The sequence below is a fragment of the Syngnathoides biaculeatus genome, chromosome 15 (genome assembly GCF_019802595.1).
Source record: "Syngnathoides biaculeatus isolate LvHL_M chromosome 15, ASM1980259v1, whole genome shotgun sequence".
Taxonomy (NCBI): domain Eukaryota; kingdom Metazoa; phylum Chordata; class Actinopteri; order Syngnathiformes; family Syngnathidae; genus Syngnathoides; species Syngnathoides biaculeatus.
Genome location: NC_084654.1, coordinates 14,008,377 through 14,032,359, shown reverse-complemented (window position 1 = coordinate 14,032,359; position 23,983 = coordinate 14,008,377). Strand labels below are relative to the sequence as shown.

General features: G+C 44.2%; 3 protein-coding genes across 3 annotated transcripts; 2 read left to right on the top strand and 1 right to left on the bottom strand.

The window, feature by feature from the left end:
• Positions 1 to 356: 356 nt before the first annotated feature.
• coq6 (coenzyme Q6 monooxygenase) lies at positions 357 to 11,998 on the bottom strand. The gene is made up of 12 exons (XM_061844579.1): positions 11,643 to 11,998; positions 11,423 to 11,557; positions 9,073 to 9,131; positions 6,743 to 6,869; positions 5,624 to 5,754; positions 5,433 to 5,540; positions 4,613 to 4,675; positions 4,381 to 4,488; positions 3,574 to 3,776; positions 2,278 to 2,393; positions 1,832 to 1,998; positions 357 to 472 (listed from the first exon to the last, which is right to left on the bottom strand). The coding sequence occupies exons 1-12, from the start codon at positions 11,824 to 11,826 to the stop codon at positions 443 to 445; spliced, it is 1,431 nt and encodes a 476-aa protein (XP_061700563.1). The 5' UTR covers positions 11,827 to 11,998; the 3' UTR covers positions 357 to 442.
• Positions 11,999 to 12,097: 99 nt separating this feature from the next.
• fam161b (FAM161 centrosomal protein B) lies at positions 12,098 to 17,411 on the top strand. The gene is made up of 8 exons (XM_061844580.1): positions 12,098 to 12,274; positions 13,064 to 13,287; positions 13,378 to 13,802; positions 14,016 to 14,308; positions 16,054 to 16,172; positions 16,858 to 17,024; positions 17,104 to 17,203; positions 17,275 to 17,411. Exons 2-7 carry the CDS (start codon positions 13,094 to 13,096, stop codon positions 17,136 to 17,138), a joined length of 1,233 nt encoding a protein of 410 aa, XP_061700564.1. The 5' UTR covers positions 12,098 to 12,274; positions 13,064 to 13,093; the 3' UTR covers positions 17,139 to 17,203; positions 17,275 to 17,411.
• A 264-nt stretch (positions 17,412 to 17,675) lies between these two features.
• On the top strand, positions 17,676 to 22,334 carry ngb (neuroglobin). The gene is made up of 5 exons (XM_061844584.1): positions 17,676 to 17,766; positions 19,594 to 19,813; positions 20,289 to 20,397; positions 20,715 to 20,834; positions 20,916 to 22,334. Exons 2-5 carry the CDS (start codon positions 19,716 to 19,718, stop codon positions 21,066 to 21,068), a joined length of 480 nt encoding a protein of 159 aa, XP_061700568.1. The 5' UTR covers positions 17,676 to 17,766; positions 19,594 to 19,715; the 3' UTR covers positions 21,069 to 22,334.
• The last annotated feature ends 1,649 nt before the right edge of the window (positions 22,335 to 23,983 follow it).

The window sequence follows — 23,983 nt, the reverse complement described above, 5'->3', positions numbered from 1 at the left end:
CTCTTAATTGTTTGTTTCAACTGCTACCCTTGCCCATTTGTTCAATGGACTATTCCATCTTCTTAGTTCAGTTTTTAACTTAACTTTCCTAGATTTCAACTCTTTTTCACAGTGACACAGAATGTGCTGACGCAGTTGCCAGTAGCAGTAGGACTGCTGTTAGTGTCAGGTGAGGATGATGCACGACTAGAGATGAAGTGAAGAGTGATACCACTGAACGTTTTAATCACTAAGATGGGTTATTCAGTCAAAATGGTATCTTACTCAACTACAGTAAAAAAACATTGAGATGATTTATTTCTATCTGGACTTCATCAACAAAGACCCTGTAGCCCCAAAGACGATAGAAACTCAAGGAAGAAAAATAAACCTTTATTTAAATTTAATTTGCGTCACACATTTTTTACACCATTTCAGAGCTCTTGGTGGCCCTCTGCCTCGCTTACTTGCTGGCAAACGCCATGATCTGCTCCTGCACAAGGAAAAGAGGAAATATCTTATTCTGTAAGGTGGACTAAAGGTCACATTTCCAGTCCTGCATGAACCAGGCCGGGTGGTTATTCACAGTTAACTAAACTTGAACTCCATCCATCCATCCATTCATCCATCCCTCCATCCATCCATTTTCTTCGCCACTTATCCTCACGAGGGTCACGGGGAGTGCTGGAGCGTATCCCAGCTGTCAAGGGGCAGGAGGCGGGGTACACCCTGAACTGGTTGCCAGCCAATTGCAGGACACATGGAGACAGACAGCCGCACTCACAATCATACCTAGGGGCAATTTAGAGTGTCCAATTAATGTTGTATGTTTTTGGGCTCTGGGGGGAAACCGGAGTGCCCTGAGGAAACCCACCTAGGCATGGGAAGAATATGCAAACTCCACACAGGCGGGCCCGGGATTGAACCGCGGACCTCAGAACTGTGAGGCCAATGCTTTAGCATCTGATCCACCGTGCCGCCTAAACTTGAACTCAGCTTTCCCAAAAAAAAAAAAAAAAAAAAAAAAAAAAAAAATGGATTATCACACTCTACTTGTGATTGCAAAAGGTGGGTTATTACTTTTTCCATATAGGGCCACAAAGATATGATAGACTTCCTTGCACTCAATTAAAGAAATTATCATTTGTAAACTGTAATTTATTTTTAATTGGGTTAGCTTGACAAGATATTAAAACCATTTTTCCACTTTCTGAGCCATTTATGTGGTTTCTTTCGGCTTGTCCCATTAGGGGTCACCACAGCGTGCCATCTCAGATGAACGCTCATATTTGTTTGCTGCAGTTTTTACGCCGGATGCCCTTCCTGACGCGACCCTTTGTGGGGAGTGGAGGCCCCAGTTAGAAACGAACTCACGACCCCTGGTTTACCGAGACCAATGCTCTGACCACTGAGTTTGGTTTGGTTTGCTAAAAGACAAAATCTGAAATGAGGAAGGGCGCAAATACGTTTTCCTCGCAGTGTGAATGCGAGTCCATCGTGAGCGGGCCTCTTACAACAATGTACAGTGTTGGTCTTAATCACTTAGTAGCGGATAAAGCCATTTCACATGAGTGGTCGATATTAACAGTGGTGTGAAAACACAAGCCACCACCGCTAACTTAATGCCCTCGTGCCATCGTTGCACCCCACCCACACACTTTTGGTAACACTAAATTTGGGGCTAAACTTAGGTGGCATAGTAAGTGAGTTCAGAGCCCTGGAAATTACAGGCACTGCTGCAGTAAAGCTACGTGTAATCGAAAACGAGCATTGAGGCGGAGCTTAGATTGGACAGGATGGCGGTTGGTAGGATCAGTGGCGGTCAGTTTAAGGCCGGCGCAAGCGAGCTTACTTTTAGCGTCGGGAGCATGTTGGTGGCCTGCAGGCCAAAGGTGCGGAGGAGAACCACAGGAGCCGTATTCGTGGAATAGAGGCGCTTCATGAGGTCAATGGCGGCCATCATGGGCAGGTTGTGTCGCTGGCGCTCAGTTTCATATTCTAAAAGGTGCTGCATTGCTCCTGCAAAACAAACCACAGGGGGTTGAATGACAACGTGGCATTGAGTCAATACATAATTTTAAATTTAGGGGGGTTAAAAAAAACAAAACAAAAACAATATTCCATTAAAAGCAATGTGCATGTAATTGTTGGCCAAATGAACCGGGGGAAATGGCATCAAACATGATGCTTTTTATAATTCAACAACGTGCACGTGAGATGTGCCTTTGGAAAATAGTTTAAGGGGAAACCACCGAGTTTCGGTTGGAGTGTTCGTGTCTGTTTGGAGCTCTCACTGACCCAGGTCCTTCCCGTTAAAGGCGGCCTGGCTCAGTAGCTGTGTGAGGCAAGCCACATCCCCGAAGCCCAGGTTGGCTCCCTGACCAGCCAGAGGATGGACACGATGGGCCGCGTCCCTGGAAAGACAAACACATGCTTGTCTCTACAAATACACCACACACACGCACGCACAAGGCTATTTTATAGGCTTCCAAATAAAAGTACAGCAGAATCTCAAGTTGAACACACTCTGCTAAAACCCTAGTTAAGACTTCGAAACAGTTTCCCATATGAAATAACAGAGATCGAAATAACCCATCCATCCATCCATCCATCCATCCATCCATCCATCCATCCATCCATCCTCTTAGCCGCTTATCCTCACAAAGGTCGCGGAGTACTGGTGCCCATCCCAGCTGTCAACGGGCAGGAGGCGGAGTACACCCTCAACTTGTTGCCAGCCAACGGCAGGGCAAAGTAACCGACTGAGTGTAAAACTGTCGGCATCAGAAAACTTCAAGTGTATAAACCATTCAATTTTCAACATGCTTAAGTCATACATGTGTAAAAGTTGCTCAATTCTAATAGTAACATGGGACAAAACATCATTTCGAGGGTGTTTCATCTTCATCGAGTAATGATGAAGGCATATTGGGTTGTGCGCCAATGCAACCTTCGAAAAACATGCTTGCCTCCAGGTCAGAAGTTTCTGGTTCGAACCTCGGTTCAGGGCCTTCTGGGTAGTGTTGGCATATTCTCCCTTTCCACATAGTTCCGTGGGTTTTCTTCGCATACTCTGGTCCGCACTCCAGAATTATGCACACTTAATTGAAGACTTTACGTTTCCCATAGTGTCTATATGTGCCCTGTGATTGGCCCCCGGTCTAGGGTGTACCCTGCGTCACACCCAAAGTCAGCTGGAACACAATCCAGCTCACGCATGACCCTGAACAAAATAAGCACTATATGTCATACAAGTGTAAAAATGTTACCTGATGTCAAAATTAAACCCAAGAATAATGAAAGGCTTTATGAAAAAAGTGAGTGTTGTCGTTAGTCTTGGAAATCCCCTTTACATCATTTTTTGGTGTATATTCTTCTTCTCATGTTCCTTCTTTTGGAAGAAACGGTCACAAAAATCAAGAACGTTTATAATGTGCTACTTTGAATTATGAGTCATAAGCTGTCACTTTGTCATGTTTTGCTTTGTGTTGAGAGCCATTATTTAAATTATGAATGAGCATCAAATACAACGTCGCTCAAGTGAAGTGACGAAATGAAAACGGAGACATAAGCTCTATTTTCAGCTTATCTTACCCAATAAGCGCAACTCTGTGCCTGATGTACTCAGACGCATGGCCCATGCCGAGAGGGAACATGACGCGTGATTTGGGGCCGATGCCGGCCACACTGGGGGGCAGCTGGCGAGGTGAACCTGCAGACGGCATGATGGCAGCGAGGGCGCTCCGGAAGAGTGACCCGGCTGTCTCGACCAGCTCCGACTGGTTCTCATTACTCCACTGAGAGCGAACCGCGCAGAAGAGTTCACGTGGAGAGGAAGACGACCGTATGAGAGAGAAAACAGACGTTATCATTTAGTGCCGAGAAATAAATTAGCTGACATCGGAGCAAAGTTGAACTCCAGGCGAGGACCATCATTTCCCCTCCCTAACTAAAAGGTTTGGCAAGGCTCGAGGAGTTAGGGCTGATTAAAAGAAGATGCCGGCCAGGCAATACAGTTGAATTAGCTCTGTTTGAAAAACATTCCATGCCGTAATGGTCGACACTGGGAGACCGCAAGTTTAATTACCAAACCAGGCCTGAAACCATACGTGACTCAACCATGGTGACCCCATCCATCAGCAGGGAGTAAAAATAGCCAGCTTGGGAAAAAGGAGGTCCTCCAAACACAAGAAAGGAATAGGTCAATCATTTCTGCAGAGGAATATTGCTATTGTTTCAAATTTGGTCAAAACAACGTGCTTACGTCTCCCAAAACAACAACGTTGGTTGGACTAACGAGTAGGAAGATACAAACAACGCACGTGACACAACACACAAACAGGCTGCGACTTTTATCTGAGGGACGCTCCGTTCTCCGTGCTTGCTTTGATTGTCACTCACAAAGGCTGAGTTAATGGCGTCAACGAAGCACTCGTCATCCATCCCCAGGAGCTCCTCAGCCAGGTGATGGCTGGTCGACCACACCAGAGAGCTCTCCGTGTCTGACAGCTGCGGCATAAAGACGGCACATCACGCACTCATCAAACAGCAGACGTATAGTATATTTCATGAAGAAAACAAACAAACAAACAAAACAACAAAATCACCACAGTCAATAATGCGAATACATTACCGGTAACATTGCAATGGGTCCAGTTGGGAGGAACCTCTGCCATGCCACATTGTTCTCTGTGGACTGTTAAGACACATATATAGCATGAAAAAATGTATTGATCATGTACTACGGCGCATACACAAATGAGACAGTACATCATCTGAGATACACTGCATATTTGAGGTCATACGAATTAAAAATTCAATTAAAACAAATGAATGGTTGCAAGTGTTCAACATCATATATAGAGATTTCACTGTGCATCTTTAATATTGGTTGTAACCATATTGTTACAGGATACTAAAATACAGTAACTAACAAAACAGTGTCAATCAAAACAGATTAAGCATTATATATAAAAGCAAACATATTTGCCGACTCTTGTATTGGGACCGCGGCACGGTGGATCAGCTAGTAAAGCGTTGGCCTCACAGTTCTGAGGACCCAGGTCCGATCCTGGCCCCGTCTGTGTGGAGTTTGCATGTCCTCCCCGTGCCTGCGTGGGTTTTCTCCAGGCACTCCGATTTCTTCCCACATTCCAAAAATCATGCTACAATTATTGGATACTCTAAATAACCCCGAGGTGTGATTGTGAGTGTGGCTGTTTGTCTCGATGTGCCCTGCAAATGGCTGGCAACCAGTTCAGGGTGTACCCTGCCTCCTGCCGAATGACAGCTGGGATAGGCTCCAGCACTCCCGCGACTCTCGTGAGGATAAGCGGCTAAGAAAATGGATGGATGGATGGATGTAGTGGGACCTCAACAGAACATACAACAACAACAAAGACAGAACTTCTCATGCACCTCAAAAAAGGGAGGCGGACGTCTCAATGGCTCACCTCTGACAAATCCAGCACAGCAACCACAGCTGATTGGTCATAATTCCACTTGATAGTGGGGATCCCTAATTGACGCCTTACAATGGAGTTGGGCCCATCTGCTCCGATCTGAAACACATCGAGTTAGAAAGAAAAAAAAAATAGATGACGCCACGTGAAGTTACAAATTTGACAAATGAAATTGGACTTACTAGCAGTTTGGTCTGAAGAATTTCCCCGCTGGCCAACCTGACCTGCACCCAGGGCATGGAATGCACAGCCCGGTGGGGCATGGGCCATGTGTACTTCACCACTTTGGACCTGTACTTGACTTGCACGTTGTCTGAAAAACAATCAGGGCGTAAAAGAAAATGATGAAGGAAGAAAATTGCATGAGAAAACAAAGCAATCCATCTTGGCCTTATGTACGTATCATAACGCTAAATCCTTTAATAACTGTTCCACTAAGAAAGCACAAACACAAACGCACACGGAACACTTGTAGAACACCGTGGCCTTCCTTCTGCCTGCCGCAAGATGCTTGCTCAAGTCTACATCTCAGATTTGTCTTAATGGCCTTGGCCTGCCACATGCCATGGACTAATCGTGTTTATCTACAAGCCAACCACACCACGCTTTGCACATGCTGTCAGCTTGTTGGATACTGCATCGAACCTCCTCCTCCACTTCTTAAAATACCGGCAGCTGGTCCTCCAGAACATGAAAGTGGCCCGAGCTGCGTTTGCTCATGCCGACTTGGAGCAGGACCCATCCACAGATTGGCAACTGGTTACTGAACACGGATGTTAAATATGGGGTTCTGGTGATTGGTGAGGGAGATTTAATTGAAAACAGCTGACAGGCAGCACACTTGTCATGTAGTACATCTTTGAGCAGAAAGAATGGAAGACAAATGGCAGGCAAAGGATTCCAAAAACGTGCGGGAAACACCCGCCCATTGAAAAATTATAAATATGCCACTAAAACTGCCAGGCACATAGCAGAGCTGCTATTTATTTGCAACATTTTGATTTAACGTCAACAGCAATAGAGCGCTGCACGTTGTCAGCGCTTTAGAGCCCGGAGTGGTGGTGGCAAGGCAGGGAGCACATGGTGGCTTTAAATAGGTCACTGGACCACTTCACGTGTCCTCGCGGGGCCCGGCTGGCCTTGGCAGTTCCTAAAATGTGAGGTTTTCGTTCAAATTGGCGGAAAAACAGAAACGGCTCATGGCGGGAATACAACTAAAAACACCAAAGGACGGAATAATGTGGTGGCACTGGCTCCGGGCAGCCAGTGGAGTCAAGCGACTTGAGTGATGTTCTGCTCACCGGACAGACTCTCCAGCTGCTTGGTGAGTGCAGCCACGACCACGTCGTTCTCTACGATATAAGCCATCTCCTCTTCCAGGTTGTCCTTATCAAATGTGATCAGGGCATCGGAGCAGGCATCCCAAACCTAAATGAGACAGTCATTATCATAACGCCTGTGGTCTCGCCTCAAACTAATCCTGCCCCCTCCATATATAGCTGGGCAGCGTTCAGCAAGTCTAAGTTGCGGTTCAAGCTTGGCACAGCCTGCTAAATGGATTAGGTCACCAACGCACCATTCATCCAGAAAAGTGGTTTTCAAACTTACACCAAGTACCACCAAAAAAAAAATACTTTGCTCTCCAAGTACCACCATCCTGACCAATGTAGCAGTAGCATAGTAGGGTTTAGTGGAGGGCAAATATGAAAAAAGAGGTTTTATTCCTAAAAAGTACCATAATCTCTGGCCTACAAGCCGCAACTTTTTTCACACGCTTTCGACCCTGCGGTTTATGCGGTGATGCGGCTCATTTGTGCATTTTTTCCTAACGGCCGCAAGGAGGCAATCAAGCGGAAAAGGTAAGAATGAGACCGGTGGAATATATGTGCCGAGGAAGTGCCTTTTACCGGCCCTGTGCTCGAGTGTTGATGCTGTGTTACTGGCGTGTCTCAGTGATATTTACCGGTAAGTTTTATTTTAACCGGCCCTGTTAGCATTAGCAGTACCGTCATTCTTTGTAAATATCTTGTGTTTCAATGGGGGCACTTGCGGCTTTTACACAGCTGCGGCGCATGTATGTACCAAATGGTATTTCCTTTACAAATGTACTCGGTGAGGCTTGTAACCAGGTGCCAGGTGCGCTCTGTTACAGTATATTAAATATTCTTGTAAGCCACTGTAAAATTAGGTCCAGTTTGAAATTCAAAAATTGCACTCAAAAGGAGGAATTTGTAAAAACTGTACATTGTGTTCCACATAAATTAAAGAAAAATTTTACCTCAGTTCTTAGAGATTAAATGCAAAAAGTATCATACATAAAAGTCAAATACAACTGAACAGTACTGAGGCAGTGATGAGTGAGTTATTTGATGCATAAATGAGGTTTTCAGTAACATTATTATATCAATATTAATGCTTTCTGCTTAACACTGACTCCGAACTTGAATGCACTATTTGAGTTAAACATGACAGGGTGAAAGTGTTTTCTTAATCCTCTCCTCGGTTGTAACTCTTCTGAAGAAACCCATCATTCAGCTGAAATACATTACTGCCGCAGCACTTTCTTTCCATCGTACTATAAAGTCGGGGGGATACCCTTTAAAACAAACCCACTAATGGCGTTCTGGGCTCGCAACTTGTGATAAGTGGTTAAGAGGGGGAAAAAAAAAAAGAGACCAGCCCAAAAATTGTTTGGGGTTTCTTTAAAACGGGGTGACGTGATGCAGTGATTGCTTTCCTTGCAAGATTTTAACACTTGCTTGCAATCTTGAGAGAAAATGACCTCGTTCTGAGTTCAAACGCCCCTTTAAGGTGGGGAAAGTTTTCGCACGGTGCAAATGTTATTTCGACACACGGCACTTATCTTCCCCTTCTCTGGGTAAGATGTGAATGACTATGATCCAGCAGGCAAAAACAAACCAAAAAGCAGGAGAATATAAAGGTACCATGGGTGAGGTACGCTGCCATAATCACGCTAAAAGGCACGGCATGATGACATCTTAGGCCCGGAGCGAAACGCTGCGGTCACGGCGAACCACATCACAAGGCGAGCTGAGCCTCGCATCCATTGCCACGAGGCGGCAAACAACCTTTCATCTTCTTGCACTTGTTCACATGAATCTTCATAATTAGAAGACGCGGGAAGTGAGTAGCAATTTGCAAATGTCAAAAGGACTTCATCCTCGTCAAAATCACGGTTTTCAGAATAAAAGTAGGTCATCCCATCCCGGCTCGTCTATCATGAAGGTATTCTAATACAGGCAGAAATTGCATAAAGGAATGAAGAAATTACACGTCTCCGCAACCCACCATTTAATGTAAATGACTCTATACTATGTGCATAATTATACACGCAAGAATTGAGTTTCTTGTTCATTTCGCTGTAAGACTGAGTTGAAGTGGAATGTCAAAGAGTTTGCGCTCCACAAATTGTATACTATTATGATTACTGGATGACAGAAATACATGGAGATCGGAGAATATCAGGGTGTAGTACTTTTCATGTTAAAAACAGAAAGACAGAGTCAAACCAAGGGAACATTGTACACACCATGAAAATGTAGATTTTTTTTTTGGGAGGGGGCTTTGCTGCTCTCAGATCAGCAACTAAATCAAAGAATGATGAACGTACCTGCATCTTCTTATAAGGCTTGCACCTCAACTTTGTGATATGCTCCCATGCGCCAACACCTGCAGAAAACAACAGATTACTACAACTACTGGAGGACCTTGAAAATGGGACAATTAAGAATTTCACATTGCATTTGGGTCAAACCTATGCCTCTAATGAACACCTTTATTGTAACTACATGTGGTAGTCAAAGACAAATGATAATAATACACTTGTTAAGCACTTTTCTAGGCATTCAAAGAGACTTTAAATTTCATGCATTATTCATTCAATCTTCAGTCACACTGATGGTGGTCAGACAAATAACAATCATCCCTGAACTCCTCTTCTCCAAAAACCTCTCCAGTTCAGCGTCTCGCCCGCCATCTCCCGGTGGATTTACAACTTCCTGACGGGTAGGACACAGCAGGTGAGGCTGGGGGACACCACCTCATCCACGCGCACTATCAGCACCGGGGCACCCCAAGGTTGCGTCCTCTTCCCTCTGCTCTTCTCGATTTACATGAACGACTGCACCTTGTGGCATTCAACTGTCAAACTCCTGAAGTTCGCAGACGACACCATGGTCACTGGCCTCATCAAAGACGGCGACGAATCTGCGTAGTGACAGGAAGTGGCGAGACTGGAGCTATGGTGTGGTCAACACAACCTGGCGTTGAACACTCTTAAGACTGTGGAGATGATTATGGACTTAAGGAGGCAACCTTCACTACCATTGCCCCTGACGCTGTCAAACTGTCTTGTGTCAACCGTCGGGACCTTCAAGTTCTTGAGAATTACAGTCTTAGAGGACCTGAAGTGGGGGAAGAACGTCAACCCCATCCTCAAAAAAGCCCAGCAAAGAATGCACTTCTTGCGGCTTCTGAGGAAGCACGGCCCGTCACAAGGGCTGCTGAGACAGTTCTACACAGCGGTCATCAAATCAGTACTGTGTACCTCCGTCACAGACTGGTTTGGGGACGCCACAGAAAAAGACAAACTCAGACAGCAACGGACAATCAAAACCGCTGAATGGATTGCCGGCACCACGCTACCCACTATCGAGGACTTGCACGTAACGCGAACTTGGTCCAGAGCAGGCAGGATCCTTTCGGACCCTCCACATCCTGACCACCAGCTCTTCCAGCTCCTTTCGCCAGGAAAACGCTACAGATCAATGAAAGTCAAAAGTACCACGCATTCGAAAAAAAAAATTCCCTCTGGCAATTAAGTCATAAAATTCTTGATCAGCGAACCTACTATTTTTTCTGACTTGTTCTGTGTAAGGACACTCGCTCAAATTTATATATATGTATATAACTGCTCAATGTCGAGAAGACAAATTATGAGATAAAGACATTGTGATAACAGCCACGGACCACTACAGGCTGCTAGTAATATGGCAATGATGGAACTTTTTTTTTTCTTTAAATGTGGGTTAACTCTTGCCCAGGCCTCAACTAACTACATGTGCATGGACGCCGGATACGAACCGCTGACCCTCAAGCTGCAGTTACGTGCGCTTGTCCTCTAAGCACACTGCACACATATACATCAATCGTCGTAATTACAGCTTTGTTAGGGATGTGAAATACCACGGCACGGTGGATCAGATGGAAAGCGTTGGCCTTACAGTTCTGAGGTCCCGGGTTCAATCCCGGCCCCGCCTTTGAGGAGTTTGCATGTTCTCCCCGTGCCTGCGTGGGTTTCCTCCGGGCACTCCGGTTCCCTCCCACATCCCAAAAACATGCAACATTTATTGGACACTCTAAATTGCCCCTAGATGTGATTGTGAGTGCGGCTGTTTGTCTCGATGTGCCCTGCAAATGGCTAGCAACCAGTTCAGGGTGTACCCTGCCTCCTCCACGATGACAGCTGGGATAGGCTCCAGCACTCCCGCGACTCTTGTGAGGATAAGCGGCTAAGAAAATGGATGGATGTAAAATACCATGTTTTCAGACCCATCCCAGTACGAGTATAAAGTCTTGGGTACTTACTAAAACCAACAGAGTAGCGAAGTGTTGAAAATTAAATTTGTGATAAACACAACAACACACGATTAAAGAAAGACCATCTTTTTTCTGCTGCACTAGATTTCACAATTTAAAGTGGGGCACCACCTACTGGCAAGGAGGACTTACTCAATGTAAGACGTTTGGCTGGTATTGGCAGCCTTCAATATTTGATAGATAGGAATAAAACTGGTATTGGCCCAGTACTGGCCCATCATTTTTGAAGTAATCAAGTGAAATTGAATAAAATCCTACAGCACACCGAACAATCTCTCATGGTACACTAACGTGCTGTGGAAAAGTGTATGTGACTTGAGAATAATCAGAGGACAAAAACAAAACGGTGAGCTGAACCGCACCACTGAGGAGTGTGGCAGACCCCGGACTAATGGAGCTGACTCTGGTGCTGTAGTTGTCAGGGGGCTTTTCCATCACTTTCCTGTTCCCTGCTTCAAGGAGAAGGATCTTCTTCTCTGACAAATTAGGATCCATGCCTGCCAAGGGAGTTTGTGCTTTTATTCTGTCCTTAATCAGAGCCCAAAATATGTTTGATTTTGATAGCTGGATGATGTAACTCACCTAGGGAGCATGCCATTGCAGATCCAACCATGCCTCCCCCTGATATAATAACATCATAAACTTCACTGTTGCCAATGTCGTCGGCATGCTCTGCGCACACTAGTCTTCGACTGATACTTTTTACTGTAATTAAACACCGCCCCAACCCTTTGAGGGCTACGCTACCCCTTGTAAGGCTGAGCATTATTCGCTATTCAAAAAAAAAAACACGCCTTGAGTTAAAATAGGATAAACATTTCCCTCGTGGAAGCCTAACCGCTTAAATACACTATGCAGATTGTGGTTTCCCCTTGAGCGCGTCCGACAGACTGCAGCAGTGTCACCTCCGAAATTCAGCCATGTTGTATGTTGACAACTGCGGGGGCCGGGGGAATAACTTCCGGCTTTACAGCCAATCAGTGGAGAGTTTTATCGTAGCGCGCACTTCCGCTTTTGGCCACAAAAAGTGCTCGTGCGACCGAGACTGCCAGTGGGGTCCCAGTCACTTTTTCTTTTTTTTTTTTTTAATTCTTTTTAAACTTTTGATTATCTACAAAAGATTCTAAATGCAGTATAGTAAACGTCACCGAAGATCCGCGAACAAGGAAGGACCATCGACGCAGTGAAGTACAGCACACGTCGCCTTTTATCAGGTTCGCAGCTGTTTATGGCAGTTTATGCTGTTCTGCACATCAAAACTAACAATTAATAGTATACTTTTCCATGTTAACTCTCTTTACCTCACATTAGGTACTCAGTTGAGTGGTTGACGGTTCGGTTCCCATGGTAACACGTAACACGGAAATCAGGGGTGTGGTCAACTAGTTTGTTCGAGTGTCATCTGCATGTTTGTCCTAATGGATGCAACAGTTAATCAATTCACTGACAACTAGTTGATTATCAAGCTAAGTTTGGCACAAGTATTTTACATTAACTTAAAATGATCCAAATCCTCAGTCTTTCCGCTTCCCAGCAGAAAATATTCTCAGGTTTTTGTAGTCCTCCATGAAAGCAGACCGATTATCTTTCTGTATCTTTGTATTTAGTCATAACAAGGTGTTTGCAAACTGATTTTACTTTGGAAAAGAACGCAAACGTTTTTGTACATAATCAATATGTTTGTGCATTTTCTGCAATGTTAATTTCCCAATCCAATTCCAATGAAGTTGGCATGTTGTGTTAAATTCAAAGCTAATGATTATTTGCTCACTATGAACGTTAAGTATCTCGTCTTTGTAGTGCATTCACTTAAATATAGTTTGAACATGATTTGCAAATCATTGTATTCTCTTTTTATTTATATTTTTAACAAATTAATTAACTATTCCCAACATTTGTCAGCAGATTACTCAATTATTATAATCAGGTGAGTTACTTATTAAAAATTTGTTGCAGCCGCATGGTTGGATGGATCTCTGCTAACTATTTCCCGTGAATTTCAGATGACATTTCGACACTTTTGACCAACGAACATGTCCGAGCCGGAGATAACGCTGACAAGTGGTTGGGCATCGGAAACTCTCCATCGGAGGCTGCAGAACCTGAGCGAAGCGATCCAACGGCAGCTGCAGGAGGCGGAGAGGAGGCACAGAGAGCAGTTGGAGAGCCGGATTCAACACAACACACTGCTCTCAGCAGATCTAAACCGACTGTCTCCGCAGACTAAGTAAGTCTCTCAATGGGTTGATTTTTATTTGGAGTATAAGAGAGGTTATTCATCAGAAACTTCTCTCCGTAACCCATTGAACCATTCTAGGCTGGTGGAGTCATCTTCTGCAGCCTTGAAATCTTCACCAGAGTGCAACCATCTCTCCAGTCCACCTCCCACCCGGACGCAGCACTGCCAACGAGGGGCTTCAAGCAAAACAACGCAGCAGATGAAAGAGGAGGAGGCCGAGGCGGAGTGCAGGAAAAAGTTCAGCGCACTTCCTGTCCCCGTTCAAGTCAGCCGTCCTCTCTACCGGGAGATGATGGAGCACAGGGACAAGGAAAGGAAGCGAGGGTTAGAGCAAAGGAAAACGTTTCTGCTTTCTCTTCAGAAACCTTTCAACTTCCATCAGAAAGAAGATAAGAGACAGGACAAGGTGGATGAACTGTTGAAACGAGTTTCACTGGAGGCAAAAAAGACGGCTGCAAATAATGTTCAAAAGTCCTCTTCCAAACAAGTTAAAGCGCCAACAGGTGTGAGAACTTAGTTTTTACATAATTGCTAGACGACAATAGTGAGGTATAAGAACGTATTTAGAAAAATAGTGACGCTTCTTTGCCAAAGTCAGACAGGAAAAGCTCCGGCTCCCCGTGTCCCTGAACACAATGTGTTGTTTAGGAAAAGACAAAAAATGATGTCCAAATATTTCTAGACCCATCTCAATGAACTCTTATCTATTTGGGCAGACAACTGCAGGAAAATCCACGTCAGCGTCACACAAGAGGAGAAACACGAAAAGCCTAAAGTCCGCATTGCAGAGCGCACCAGAATGGAAAAGCTGGGATTCCTGTATGAGAAGCCGAGCTTCCGGCCCAAGATCAACCGCCAGGTGCCCGATTTCAGCCATCTGCACAAAACTCTGCATACAGACGCTCGGCGAGCATCACTAACTCAAGAGACGACCAAGTGTCAACCCTTCTACCTGAGAACATCTGCTCTTCCTGCCAGGGAAAGTAAGCCCACTCCCGAAAAGTCACAGGTAAATGTCCCTTACTTTTTCTTTTCTTTTTTTTGCTGAGTTCACTTCTTGTCACCATATTTTCATTCACATGTCTTTTATAATGCTTTTCCTGAACTCACTACAACAATGGCCTTCAGTTTTCAACATTCATTTTTTTTGGGTTAAAGAGAAGTTGTTACTATGTCCCAATGTCAAATATGGGACTCATCTATTTTCTATAAGCTATATTGTTTTACCACGTCTAGTCATCAAGTATTATGTTTAGCATCAGTTTTTTTGCCTTTTTAAGCTCATTAAATAGAATACGCTGATGTTACATTAGCTCAGTTTACCAGAAAGATATTTATAAACATCACAACTGTTATTGTACGCAACTTCCGCAGCCAACCACAAAATATGTTTTTCCAAGGCCATGTGCACGTCGTCTTTGTGGGACGGAGGTTCTCGTCAAGGCTTTCCCGAATGCGCCCATCTAAAAAGTGCACCCACTCTTATGCAATACGTATATCAGTTTTCTTCATGTTCTATTCTTGAGCTATTCTCATGAAGGCTCAAGGTGTTAGGGGGCAATAAAGAAAAATATGTGCAGGAAATCAACCAACGGCTGATGTTAATGGAGATACACGATGTTGAAAAAGTAATTAAAAAAATATTGTGAGGCAGGCCCCATCTGTTTAATGTTCTCTGAGTGGAAGCTCACTAGCTCACATTGTGAAAAAGTTTTACCTCTGGATGTTTTTAATTAAAGTACCATATTTCAAACACACCGTCAACAATTGTGATGAGTTTTGGCCCTAAAAATGTGCATCTAGTGCGAGAGTAGCCAACAATTGTACTCAAGTAAGAGTACTGTTACTTTACAATAATTTGACTCAAGTGAAAGTAAAAACGAGTCCTCCAAATATTTACTTGAGAAAGAGTAAGAAGGTACGCAGGTGGAAAAAAACTACTCAAAAGTAACGCGTACCTTCTGATTATAAAATAATAATAATCGGAGGATGAATGTAAAGTAATCATAATAAATAAAAGGGAGTCTACACACAAGAAGCTGCTGACCAGACTTATTGATAGCTGTGTGCATGGGAGCGAGTGAGAGACAGCGATTACAGCATGGCGCGTATCCCCCCAAAAAAGCATGTTTTACAATGATTTATGACCCTAAAAAGGGCCAATGTTGCCAGACACAGAGTCAAAACAACAGCAAAAACATCTGCAACTTACCGCAAGGTGTTTTCTCAAGTTAGAAGTGGGCTGAAAGATCCAAGTTTGGGTGGCCACAATTTAAGACTACGCTGCATGACAAAGCTCTTGTTTTTTGGAGTTGGTGAAGTAACCACTGGCACGGCATCTTTTTTTTTTTTTTAATTCTCCCCAAAATAAATCACTTTGATTGACCCACAAATGATTGGTGTGACTGCCTTGTGCCACCTGATTGGTGAATTGCAGTCAGATGACACGAATGATCATGTTGCATTGGCGCAAAGGTGCTCAATGTGGAAGTCGAAGATCAAGTCTAAAAATAGATTGCGCATGCAATAATGGATACATAAATGTAGCGGGCGGCACGTCGACCAAAGTAACTCAGTAGAAGTATAAATTTTTATTCACAAAAATACTCAAACAATAGTAAAAAGTATGGTGCATTCAAACTACTTTGACAAGTACACTTTATTCAAAATTGACGAAATGCGACTGAATAAATGTAATGCGTTACTACCCACCTCTGATCCTGATCCTTTTTCATTTTTTTTTGTGTGTAACAGATATCCAGTCAAAGTAATCTGGCTCGAAGTAAATCATGCAGTGCCTTAAAGTCGCTGTCTGCAGACACGCTCCCAATTTACATCACAGACGCGACAAGGAAACGCTGCATGGCCATCAGGTGAAGTCACAACAAGGCTATTTTGTAGACTTTCTATGGATGTAAATGAAGTACTGTAATTTCCGACCTATAAGCCGCAACTTTTTTCACACGCTTTCAACCCTGCGGTTTTTGCGGTGATGCGGCTAATTTGTGCATTTTTTCTAACGGCCGCAAGGGGGCACTTGAGCAGAAAAGGTAAGAGTGAGACCGGTGGAATATATGTGCTGAGGTAGTGACTTTTACCAGACCGGCCCTGTTAGCGCTGTGCTAGCGTGTTACTGCCGTGTCTCAGTGATTTTTATCAGTATTTTTTTTTTTTAACTGGCTCTGTTAGCGCGGTGGCGCTACCGTTAGCATGGCAGCACTAGCGTTAAACTCTCTGTGTACTGTCTTTCTTTGTAAATATCTCGTGTTTCAATGTCAGTTTCCATGTGGGCACTTGCTGATTTTACACGGTTGCGGCCCATGTATGTACCAAATGGTATTTCCTTTACAAATGTACTGGGTGAGGTTCATAATCCGGTCTGTAGGCCGGAAATTATGGTTAGTCAGTACATTTCATTTATGTAACACTTTTCAGCAAAAGCTCGTAGCTCAAAAGGATGTGCATGTGCACAATTTAGGAGATATAGTGAGTTGAGCTGTTATGCAGACCAGATTTGTTCAGGCTCAAAAAAGTATCTACAAAAATAAATGTTTCTAGGACCACCATGGAGATCAGGGATGGGAAGAATAAGGAGAGTGCAGACTGGTCGAGGAAATACCATAGCAAGTCGGAGGCCATGAAGAAGATGGTTTCCCACCATGCCAAGTTGTTGGACCCTCACAAAAGCTTGAAGAGGTCTATGATGAAAGACTGCAGCACCATCAGTGAGTGATTGGCAAGCAAGGCCGTCCATTCTCCAGGTTGTAGACATCTTTGTTTGGTTTACAAAGATCTTACACACAGGGAGACGGATCGACAGAGGACGAGAGATTACATGAGGGACCTCCAGGACATGAAGGCTCGCGTTAAAGAGCGTCCGCTTTTGTTCGAACAGGTGAAACAGGTGAGCGACGCGGTCGGCTGCGTGACCATCCGCTTGGACGTCCCGCTGTGAAATCATTTTTGTTTTATCAGAGAAATGCCAAAGCTCGAGCAGAACAAGCATACAAGAACGAGCTGCATAAAGCTGGTGTCAAAGAGCAGTTTGTGGAAGAAAAGGGAGGCGCAGTGGCATGGACATCCATTTCAGCAAGATCTAAGACTGACACGAGCACAGACGCTCACAACACTTACAAAGACTTCGGCGATGCAGAGTGAGATTATTTTAACATTTGTTTTTTTTCGTACATAATGTGATGTCCGGTAATATTATGAATAGCATGTTCAGCGGGGAGCCAAGGAGTTCTTGTGGTTTTCCTCATGTGACCTTACATACTTTTCGGGGGCCTGCCTGGAACGAGGAAATTATTGTAGCCAAGTAAAAATTAAATATAATTACACTATAGACATTTTCTAACCCAACATGTCTTATTTAGGGAAGAAAATGTAGACGACGGTGGAGAAAATTGAAGATGTGGAGGAGAACAGCATCGGAGTCCAAAGAGGAATGATTGTCATGATCAGACGGTACAATGTTTTTGTGGCCTCCTGGCTAGGACACAACACTGTATTCAAATATGACTCATGTCTACCCAACCACATCAACAATGGATACGCCAGCATGTGCAACTAGAAATTAAGAAATCGCAAAACATCTGAACCACACAATTCCGAGGGTATAAACATCCAACAATATTGTAAGTAAGCATGCAAATGAGCCACAAAATGGTGCATTTATGTAACCGGGTGGCATCTGATATTAAATAATAATGTACTTCATTGGTTTATGGACACAAAATAAACTTAAAAAACTATGTGCAGGCTCTGTCTGTGACATTAATTTGCTTTGCTACTCTTTTATCCAAAGCGTTCGACATGTGCAGTATAAGCACAATTAAACGTATGTTGAAAGACGGCGTAGTGAAATTTGCCAATACTGCCGTTGTTAAATCGCACGGTTGCATTTGAGGACACAAGGGCCTTTCCCCCACAGAGCTTGGTTCAAGTTCCGAGTCACCAGAGCCGCACTGCCACCTAAATAAATCCTCGTGCAGTTACGCTGACCAGTTTGGTGGTTTTTGCTGCCGAGCCCACAGACCCACATCAATTACTGTACTCATGTACGCGGGCCTCCACGGGAAGGCTTTGCTTATACAGCTGACAGCTTGGAATTTCAGATCTTTTTTTTTTTTTGAAAGAGCCACATGAGAATGTCTCAATATGTATTCAATCATAATCAAAACCTCATCATGGGGATGAGCGCTGAGCAGTTTTTCGTTTTGGGCGAGCGTGTCATTCCCGAAGCTACTGAAGTTTGCGTGACTTCACATCGAAATGCGATAAAAAAAAAAAATCTCCCTTAAGGTCACAATTACTTTGCGTTTGAATGCCAGTTCCGGTCAATATTCGAGCATATCTGCATATAATTATCTACATGTTATAATACTGTGAAAATACTGTGTGAAAAAAAATCCCCAACCTAAAATATTACAAGATAGTACACGTTGATATAATGAACATTACAGCCCTTTCTATGAGATTTCAGGCATCACATGACACAGCTTCCACGGCCACATCCTCCTGGGTTGTCATGGGAACAGCATATCCCAGGGATGCACCTCTGATTAGACGGGGCGCGGCTATAAACAAAATCGGTCCTTCTCGACCTGTTAGATAATATCTAAACGGGAACCTACGTGCCAGAAAGTCATCAGCACATGCCTGTTGCGCGACCACAACAAGCATAAAGTAGAAAAATAAAATCAACATTGCAACATATTGTTTATTTCCTAAAAGTGGTGTATCCTTTTCAGCTCATGTAAATTTAAGCACAAGTAACACACCTTTGGGTGATCTGCCTTCAGCTAATCAACAGTCGTGAGTCACAACAACATCTAAACGCGTAATAAGTTTTCATTCCTGAGCTCACCTGCAGGAGGAGCTGCGGCTCGCCCCACAAAGCCTGACCGGAGCGAAAGATGTCTCTTCTTTTTTTTTTTCCTTTCCTCCTTCTGTGGCATGAATAATAACTGGAGAGAGAGCAAAAGAGAGGCGAGCGGGGACGAGGGGGAGCGAGCTGCAGATAGCAGCCACAGTGACAGATGAGAGCGTGGCACAACTTGTCTTTCTTGACGGCACTAAGGGTTGAGGGGCTGCCAGAGAGCAAGTGCATCAGAGTTTAAGGCGAAGCTGTCGCCCGCACTCAGGCGCACAAACACACTCGCACACTTTCACACGGGCAACAAGTTCAGAGATAAGACTCACCTTTTGGGGAGGTACGTGTGTTTCGATGGCAGTCCTGCATCCTCCTGCTGCTACTGGCCACGCCACTTGATGCCCCACTTTGTCTTGCAGGTGCAGAACTTTTGTCTTGAGGAGCACCAACGTTGTTATGGCTTCGCAAGAAAAGAGCCATCTTGCCCTGTAGAGGAGCCGTGTCTTTCCACTCCAGAAGAACTTGAAGCCCCCCGAGGAGGATGGAGAAGCTGTCAGGAAAGGACAAGGAGCTGATACGGAGCAGCTGGGAGAGCCTGGGCAAGAACAAAGTTCCTCATGGCGTCATCATGTTTTCCAGGTAACTATCAAGCTAGAGTCCATCACTTGGCCAGGACCTTGTCATCGGGTTTTCTTTCTCACGCCAGCATCGTCTTTCCGCGGACACTTCCAGCGAACACCAGAGGAAGCTTGCCTAGTTGCTTGGCGACAGCCTTCAAAATTATGATCCACTATTACTGCCGCCAAATGTGACACGTGCATGAACGATTTTGAAATGTTGCTTAGTAATGGGAAATTTGTTTTTATAGGACTTTTTGCACTTGTATGTGCCCTTCAATAGTGAATTGGAACACTCGGTTATGGAAGTTCCAGCGTGTCTGCTCAGAAAAACAATGCCTGTAAATGTGAAAAGTCTACTCATAGTCATTGCGGAAAAGGACACGCCCCCAAATTCTGTTTCTCTGTTTGAATTTTTACCAAAACAGCTTTAAAGTTTGCAACTCGTCTGTACTGCTTAGCCCTCTAAAACTGTGTGTGGTTCTTATCCATGCTAGGCTTTTTGAGTTGGACCCAGCTCTTCTCAGTCTTTTCCACTACAACACAAACTGTGGCAACACACAAGACTGCCTCTCAAGCCCAGAGTTTCTGGAGCATGTCACCAAGGTGAGCTTTTTCTGTTAGTCAGGCCTGGGATAAATGTCAAACAATCAAGCAATGAATTGGTCATTATGGTTTGGTTGAGTGTGTGTGTGTATTCAAGCAACTGAGTCCAAAAGTGAAGCAATATTCACAATCCTGCATTCTTGCCACATCATTTCTGCTCAATACAACACTGGCTTGGAAACATAAGCAGCTGGAGCGGTTCTCCTTTTGCATTAGAAAAAAATACATTACAGTAACAAGTAGTACTAAAACATGAAAAAAATAGACATCATCCTCCCTGGATCTTGGTTCTTTCTGGTTCGTCTCACTGATCCCAGGTGATGCTTGTGATCGATGCCGCCGTTAGCCACCTGGACGATCTTCACTCGTTGGAGGATTTTCTTCTCAACCTGGGGAGGAAGCATCAGGCCGTAGGGGTCAACCCACAGTCATTTGCTGTACGACATCCTTAGCACGATCACTCCAATAGAAATCTGCAGTGTCCGGATTGACTTGTGTTTGTTTGGGTCTCCCGGCAGATGGTGGGAGATTCACTCCTGTACATGCTCCAGTGCAATTTGGGCCAGGCCTACACGGCGCCCATGCGTCAAGCCTGGCTCAACATGTACGGGATCGTGGTGGCGGCCATGAGCCAAGGATGGTCCGAGAACGGCGAGGACAAGGCTGATTGAGGCGCTGCCGCTGCCGCGATACTGTTGCTGTTCTCTCACTCATTGTGGTTGCCATGGAATAAGGTTGTGTAACTTGCAGCATTGTGGCTTTTTTGTTTTTTTTTGCTGCTGTACATTTGCTGTACGTTAGTGCGGCGTGCAATGCAAAGGCCAATGTTTGGTGTGGCCACACTTCACTGAACGCAGAGTTTATTTTCTTTGCAGTGGTGTTTAGCAACCGGGGGTCAAAGCAAGCCACCCTTGGTTCTTTTGGACCTGAGCATAGCAAAGAAAAAAACCCCATGGAGGTTAACTTGTATATACTGCCTTTTATTATATCTTCAAACGGTTGTGAAATATGTGAAGTAATTTAAAAGCGTCGCGCAGCGCTGAATATCGTATTTATGGCTCACGCTGCTAAAAATGGATACGGGTCAGTGTGGCCCACACTGGCACTTCGGGGTCAAACTGTGACCAAAACGAAATGTAATCACTTGAGTCATAAAAGTGTTTGTGTTTTGTGTATGTTATCAAACTTTTAATGTATTTCCGAAAGGCTTAAGATAACATTTTCCAATAGCAGCAGCTACTGACAAGAACTGTTATACAATGATAGCTTTCTACTGTAATATCTGACTGTTATGGTGTGCCGGTGCACCTTATTTTACAGAGTGTGTGACACTCCCCTCAGTGGAGGCCGTGCGTATGTATCCTAATCGTCTTCATCTGACTGTTAACAAACAAGACTGTTATGTCAAGGTAAAGGGCACGAAGGAGGACTTCATTTGTAGTACTTTAGTGTCAATCACTGTTGTCACTTAGCTCAGCATTGCTTATTTAGTGTTTTTGTGGCAACAAATCCAGGAATCGGGATGTGAACGGGACCACTAAACAACTGGAGGTCAAGATTTGTTTTCAATTTGAAAAATGAACTAATTTATTGCTAAGGGATTATGCGTCCTAAGTGTGTATAGTTTTGAGCATCATTGCGTTCAGTGCCACGTATTTGATAATACCATACAACTGTAAATCCAAGTTGCTGAAATGTGGTTATTTATGCTTTATCCTGAGTTTACATTTTAAAAAATTATTTTTATATTCTGAAATGTAGGTATAAATTAACTCAAACCATTGTTTTACAGTGCATCCGCCTGCTATTTTACCCTGTGGATATACAGAAAGTTCAAAGGGAAACTACAAAATAAGAGTTAGGTATGCGTAGACTCATTCCGGTTACCTAATTAGGTACATGTGAGAAATGTAATACAATAAAACAATACAGGATGATTGACCGTGTCAGAGAGGTAATTCATTAAATCATCAATCATTATTAGAGTTGAAGTTTTCAGATGTGGAAGTTCTTTGGAGCAACAGCTGGGCAGCGTTCGTAATATTGTGCCACTCACATGTAGCTTAATAAAGCAACCAAAATATTAGAAACAGCTCCCAGTATAATGCAGTGCACTTCAACACCATCGCCAAACTACAACCATAATAAAACAAACTACAACAGTGTTAAGGGAGCAATCCGGAGAGTATTTAATCCCTGCGTCATTGTGGTTTTTCTCCAGGTGGACCATGAGTTCAACTGACTGTGTAGGCGGTGTATTTATAGTTTCTTTTCCTAGCATTGCTACGTTGCCCTATGCAGGGTGTCTCTATTTTTCAATCATCTTTTTTTACAAAGCGCCACAGACACATGATGTATTATCCTGGTAGCATCCAGTTGTGTTCATATTGGATGTGTCACTGTCTACCTCATCATTATTAATCAGCTGCTACTGACCGGAGATGACTTCACCTAGTTATCCTTTGACCAAAACTAAAAACAACCCCCCGCCCCCTCGTGCACCTGATTAGAGGTAATAATGCAAACAAGTAAGCACTCTTTGTAAACTGGATTCCATGCTAGAGTTTAATAACGTGTGTGCATACTTAAGATTAATAAAGTGATTTCTTGTGGACATTTTAGAGCAAATAAGGGTCAGTGTGTTGTCAGACTTTTGTCGCAGATGGTCATTTTCTTCCAGTCACACAATCTCCCCCCCCCCCCCCCCCCATACCCGATATCTTTTACACTGGCAGTTACGTAAGAGACACGCGCCGAATGGCTCATGGGCCCGAGGTGCCGAGATGAGGGTGACTTCAGTCACATCAGCCCACTTATTCATGCAACCGCGCAACATCACGACAACAGGGAAAGGAACAGCAAAGATTTGCCAAGAATTGACCAATTCAGGCAATGTCTCGGAGATGATTGTATTCCCTCGGGCTTGAATATCACTTTGTGCATGCATAAGTGACTGAGCGAGGCTTGTATCATCCGCGAGCAGGCTGTCTGTTCTGCTGTTGGGTCTGTGGCTGACATGGCCTTAATTTGTCTCCGTGCGCACTGCCAACGCTCTCCTCACTCGCCGAGTGTCCCCGGTGTTTATGTTGCTTCACAACAACATGCACTCGTCTAGCCACTGGGCTGGAGGCAGATGAGACGCTGACCCAGGCGTCTCTCGGGTCACGCAACAATGCCAAGTGACTGCTGTAGAGGATAACGGGCCTTAACATGATTACGTGGCCATTAATTGTCACTACAATCCTACCTTGTAGTATGCAGGGAATCGCTCCGAAGGTTGTCGTCTGCGATAAAAGACATTATTTTTAGAAAGTCTGCAATGTGTTTTGGAAAGAAGTGGTATTAAATGTTGTCATGGCAACTGTTAAGCATGTGTGCATGAATGTGTGGATGTGTCGGTGCGCTCATGTTTGTTTTTGATGAAAGAGCAGGGAAAGGTATTGCTCAATCCTCCTAAATAAGATTCCGGCGAGCGCGGGACAGTGACTGGAGCAGGGTGTGTGTGTGTGTGTGTGTGTACATGATGAGGTTCATGGAGCAAATAGCCTTCAGGTTACTGTGGGGATTGTCTGACATTTGGCAAATA